The sequence below is a fragment of the Hakea prostrata genome, chromosome 1 (genome assembly GCF_041222555.1).
Source record: "Hakea prostrata isolate BN-2017 chromosome 1, UWA_Hpros_2, whole genome shotgun sequence".
Lineage (NCBI taxonomy): Eukaryota > Viridiplantae > Streptophyta > Magnoliopsida > Proteales > Proteaceae > Hakea > Hakea prostrata.
The window spans coordinates 64,900,083-64,906,082 of NC_142600.1; the positions used below are offsets into that span (position 1 = coordinate 64,900,083).

General features: G+C 40.3%; 1 protein-coding gene across 2 annotated transcripts in view; it reads left to right on the forward strand.

Annotated features, from left to right (window-relative positions):
• LOC149029418 (dentin sialophosphoprotein-like protein) overlaps positions 1-4,617 on the forward strand; it is a 53,903-nt gene extending 49,286 nt beyond the window's left edge. For both annotated transcript variants that reach the window (XM_089141858.1, XM_089141859.1), the window contains 2 exons: positions 4,289-4,339; positions 4,457-4,617. In XM_089141858.1, the coding sequence (XP_088997984.1) occupies positions 4,289-4,339; positions 4,457-4,507 (102 nt within the window). In that variant the 3' untranslated portion in view covers positions 4,508-4,617. The remainder of the gene's footprint in view (positions 1-4,288; positions 4,340-4,456) is intronic.
• Positions 4,618-6,000: the final 1,383 nt, after the last annotated feature.

Consider the following 6,000-nt stretch of genomic DNA (forward strand, 5'->3'; position numbering starts at 1 on the left):
CTAGTCACTTCTGGTGCACCTTGTGGCACATGTTAGGCCTCAAACTTTGATTCTCAACAGTGTTCCATCCTTAGACCGACCGTTAGACCGTGGTCATTAATAAGAACTTACGTAATCTTCTTAGATATCTTGTTGGTGAGAGTTTGGATATCTGGGATAGTGTTATGTCCCATATTGAGTTTCCCTATAATATCTCTAAGAATTTATCCACTGGCTTGTCTCCTTTCGAGGTTTGCTTAGGTGTTCAACCTAGATTACCCATAGATCTTTCACCAGCCTTGGTCAGTCGTAGAGTTAGTGAGTTTGTCGAGTCCTTTGCACAGCGCATACATAACTTACATGCAAAAATACAACAACTGATTGCTTCTAGCAATGAGCAATATAAGACTCGTTAGATGTTCACCAAAGGCTACTAAAGTTCAAAGAAGATGACTTGGTTATGGTTCGTATCCACCCAGCTAGATTTGTGAGAGGAAAAGCACGCAAGCTTCATGTTTGTAGGGCAGGCCCATGCAAAGTGATTAGGAGGATCAGCGCTAGTGCGTATGTGATTGATTTGCCATTCGATTTGGGGATAGGGGACATCTTCAATGTTGAGGCCTCACTCCTTATCATGACCAACACACTATCCCTTCACGATACCCACCTACACTAGTAGATTCCCTTTTTGATATTGACAAGCAGGACCCTTCTGCCTACATTACACTATCCCCTCTGGTAACCCTAGTTTACCACCTTACTAGAGGAGATTGAGGATGTGCTAGATGAGGAACCAGAACTGATTAAATAGATGGCTAGTGAGCAATGACTCTTGGATTACACATGAGGAGTTCCAGCTACTAGATCCCGACTTCTTGGAGTACTACTAGAGCTTTCATTCAGCAGAGGTGAATTCTTCGCAGACGAAGAGGATTGATGGGGACATAACCCGTCCACCCATCATTTGTTGTTACCAAAGACAGACAACAGAACCTTTCAGCTTGGTACAGTGAGGCATATGGAGATATCTTTTAGGAAGGGTCATCTGGACCCTTAAGACCTCATGGTCCATAACCACACATTCTTAAAAAAAGTAGTACCGGGATTATTTGGTATTATTCATTGTAACCAAGTTTAGGGAGTTTTTTTTTTTTCTACTCAAAAAACCCCCCAAAAAAAAAAATCTTCAGTGGGATCTTCCATTTATTTGTAGGGTTATTTTAGGAAAATCCTTTTATTTTAATAACCAAGCACCAAGGATTGAGTATGGGAAAGACTTAAAAAAAAGCCTTTTGAGAAGCTAGTGACCCTCCTCCCCTTTGGGAAAATTCCCTCACCCCCTCCATCTAGTTCTATTGTTTTTTCTCTGAAAAAAAAAAAAGTGTTCCCTCTCCAATAATTTTTTTTCTCTCATCCTCACATCCCTATAGTAGAGACTTTTGCTGCCATTAATTTTCCCCTTCCCTCTCAACTTCTCTTGATCTGAAAAATAAAAAATAAAATACTGCATTCCTCTCTCCTAGAGCACTTCCTTTGCCTGATTTCCCCTTATTCCTTCTCCTCTCTATTCCCCCTCATTCTCTTTTGCTTGCGTTAGGCTTTCTGCTTCTTTTCCTCCTTTTCACTGTATGGTAGTCTGCTGCTACTTATTTCTGAGGTCTGTCCTCCTCTTCACTCTACCGACAGCCTTGCTGTCCAACCATTATTTATTCTCTCTTCTTTTCTACTTTAGTTTATTCTGCATATCGTACTACTGCAATTTCTGTTTCCAGCACTTAACTATACTTCCTGCAATATCTATTTTGATGTCTTTCCTTGGCAGTACCCCTTGGTGCCCTGTTTATACTGTTATGTGTGACTGCTGCCTTGCCATTACTTGCTGCTGGTTATGTTATTTTTAGTTTTGTTGCTTTAGTCTCGTTGAGTCGTTGGGGCTTGGGTTAGGTTTTAGTTTTGGTTTGGGTTGAGGTTGACATTGGTTATGTGTTATGACCCAATTGAATTAATAAATCATGTTACCTGTGATGTGAACCCAATTCTAGGGTTATTTCTAAAATAACTTCCCAAATTAAAGGTTCGCACAGAATATTCCATGAAATTAATGGGATGAGTTAAGGAACCAAGAATGATTCTAAGACTATTAGGAGATGAATATGTGGGGAAGTTCTATTATCACAAGTCAGATGGGTTGAGATAATTTTGGGGGAAAGGGGAAACTTAGGGTTTTACTTGAAACCCATGGTGGGATCGTTTACTTGGTTGTAGGGTATCTAAAATAATACTAGGGAAGAAGGGAATGATAAAGGTAAAAAAGACTCTAGGATTGATAGGAAAAGGATGAAATAATGGTGGGATCAATGTGGGCTGGGTCTTGACAAATCATCCTTGGACCTTTCCTTTCCTTTTTCTTTTCTTTCTTCTCTTCTCTCTCTTCCTCCTTTCTTTTTCTGTTTTTCTTTCTCTGTTTTCTGGCAGAGAGGGGGACCGAGAGGTGTAGGGAGGATAGGAGGGTACTGTAGGGGTGGGAGGGGTAGAGGAGAGGATTAGAGGGGTCGTCGGGGGTATTTTTTATCTTTTCATTATTATTATTATTATTTTTTTTTTTTGTGGGGGGGGGGGGCTGGGATGGTTGTGGGGGCCTGGGATGCTTGCTGCCTAGCTGCAGCAGCCGGGGGAGGGTGTGGGAATACCTGCGCAGAACAGGGGAGGAGATGGAGGGGAAGGACTTGCGGGTGCTTAGGGGAGATTGGAGAGAGCCTGCAATTGAAGGGAAAGGGGTGGGGGACCTTTGTGTGGGGAGAGGAAAGGGGGAAGGGACTGAAATTCTGAAACTCACTTGAAAAGCTTGAGAGCCTGGAATTTCTGAAGAAGAATGCCAAATAGAGTAGGTTGCTGATCTTGAAGAACTTCGCTGAAAATCTGTTTGTGGCCCCCTCAAACAGGAACCACGGTCCTTAAAATCGATATTCTTATTCACATAACCAGACTTGACTTACAAAGAAAGAGTAGGTTTTATTTTTTTTGGGTCAACAGAGTAGGTTTTATTTATAGCCTACTAAAGACCCTAACTCTAAGTGGGATTCCTTTATAGATTAGGATCCCACCACATTAATCACAACCGTGAAATAAAATTAAAAGATCTAATGGACCCTATGTCACATACTGAAATAAAATTCTAAAGTAACTTAAACTTTAATTAGCACTTGCTAAATTCTACTTAATTAAAACTCTAATTGAAATGTGCTGGACTAAAGACTCAAGGACTGTTAATAAACTCAAACTGAACGTCCTAACTGACTGAAACTCTTCAGAAAATTAAAGTTAAAATTCTGGAAATAAAAACCAGCCAATCAATTAGGGCTAAAGTGACCAAAATACCCCTCCTAGAGGTTTGGCCAGCCCTATAGGGGCCCACTGTAGGGTTCGGCCAGGGGGGATCAACCTTGTGCACATCAACTTTCTGAAGTTAAAATTACTGTGAATGCAATGCCCCATTCTTTCCTCCCCTTGAGTAGTTGTGGGGATTGACTAAGCTTGATTTGGTCTGTTCGTCTTGGGTCTTTTAATTAAAATTTGCATGTTATTTATAATTTTATATTTCTTATGGCTGAAATTATATCCATATTAATTTTCTATTGTTGGTCTGAATATGTGCTGTACAAACCCCTCTCCTAATCCTTTCTAGTGTCTTAGTTAGCTTAGGATCCAGTTTCTTTGTAGAATAACCTAGTCTCTAGCGTTGTCCTACATCACCTGCTCTAGGGGATCCCAAGAGGGATGGGTTGTGCATGGCCCTAACCTTTGGTATTTTTGTAGGAAGTGAACATCTGTTAAGATTTGAACCTGAATCTTTACAATAGCAGCCTGTGCCTTCTGTACAAGGGACAAATCCTTGCTTTCAGCACTTGGTAATTTGTTAGGTCTCCTTGTAGGCTTCACCTTGCTTTTGAACCCCCTCCATTGGCTTGTGCCACCTAGATGCCATGACAACTATACAAGTGATTTATACAATGCTTACTTACCCCCCCCCCGGGTCCTTTTCTTCGGTATTCTTTTCAGAAGAATAGGTAACTGAATTCATGTTTTAGTATTTTACACATGGTTTATAAAAACTTATTGCAATGTCTGCTGAAATTGGGCTAGCTACTCAAGGGAAAGAGAAGTTGATAGGTGTCCGTGTCTTCATTTGTTACTAGAAACAGTAGTATTGGTAGTCCTGCTTTTATGTAAAGCTTTGATTGCATCAGGTTCTCCTTTTATCACCTACTTTCAAGCCTATGAGAAACTAACTTGGATCCAACTTCCGCAGAGGCATAAACGGCTTAAGAAGATATTTATTGTGCTTCATGAAGAACTACAGGTAATTTGACCCTACTGTGCTGTTCCTTACTTAGTTTTAACTTGCTGCCAAGTTATCTTATTTTGTCATGCTTCCCCTACCATTCTATCGTTACGTTGATCTACTATCTTTTCACAGCAAATCAAGCAGAGAATCAAAGATTTTGCACTACCATATACAAAAGAGTGAGGAGTCGGCTGAAAAGGTTGAATCATGTTTCTACAATCTTTTGAGTGTCAAAATCTTGCTCCCGCCGGGGTTCTTTTTTTCTTTTCTTTTTTTGTGGGGGGTGGGGGGGCAGGTGGGCAGGGGGCAGCATCAATGCTCGAGGTTGCATCTCCAGTGTATATAGTTCCCATGGGTCGAGGCAGAGTATGAAGAAGTTGCTGAACTCTATCATGGACCAGCAGATGGTATTTGATGATCATCAATGCAAGCTTTGAGTCTTTAACACTAAATTCGATGATTTTGAGGTGTCCTTCGGGGAACTACGCCATTCAGGCATGATGAAGGACGAGTATAGAACAGATACAGTTGCAACGATGATTTGGAGGTATTGTATGGAGATTAGTCCAACCCCCAGAAATACACAAAAACAAAAGAAATAGGATGGTGGTTTATTGGAGAGAGATACCAATGTATCCTTGTAAACCTATTTTGGTGGTGGCGTTGGGTCAAGTTTTTACTGCTGCCTGTTGATTTGTACTTGCAAGAAATAATGGAAGCAGGAGTTGTGTTGATGTGAAGCGAGTTGATGGGGAATCCAGTTAGGTTTACATATTCCTATCATGTAATTCTAACAGGAATTGAATGATTACATATTAGTGGATTTGCTTTGATAGTCTTCCCAATCAGAAGTGATGGGTTGGTCATTGTTCTATTCTATTGATTTCAATCAATTCAATTGGCTCAGTCAGTTTCGGTTGTGTTTTTACCTAAGCTGAGCCAACCATGCTTTCGTTTGGTCTCCCCAGCTCGAAATGAAGTTCATCTACACCTGTCACACAAGGTGATTATAACTCGATGGAATTACTTCCTACATTATTCAATTCGCTGCTCAATTACTTTGGTTGCAACAACAATCCAAAAATTCCAATGGGATCATCGGAGGATAGCTCGATTGATAAGACCAACACATCTTAGTGAAGAGTAAGGTCATTTAGGTAAGATGGTAATTAAGATCAAGGGCCTAGCATTTACAAAAAAATTGAGAAAAAATATGTGGCACACACCTGTAAGCAGAAAAGAAATTAAGCCCCTTGTTCAAGCCTCTATTTCTCTTGTTTACCCTTGTGTCAGATGAGATGGGTATGTAGGAAAAATTATGTGATTCTTCCCTCAAGGCGGTCTTCAATAATATTGCAATCCAGGTTTAAAGTATCGGTATTGAGTATCGTATTGGTCAGGTGATTTTAAGAGACATATCGTCATGTATGAATATTAGAATATGCCTAAATCTCGAGGTTGTTGGGCTTTAAATTTGGTGGATGCCTAGCCCACCAACCAATTGACATCTTGAATAATTATTGTAATGACTATTACATATACCATCATGGTGAGTCGAATTCGTGACATCTTCATTAAGAGGTTTAGTCTTTGCCAATGAACCAATTCTTTGATAGTACTAAAAGGGCCTAAGGTTGTTAATTGCGTACCGAAACCGTTTAACCGTACCAAATGGC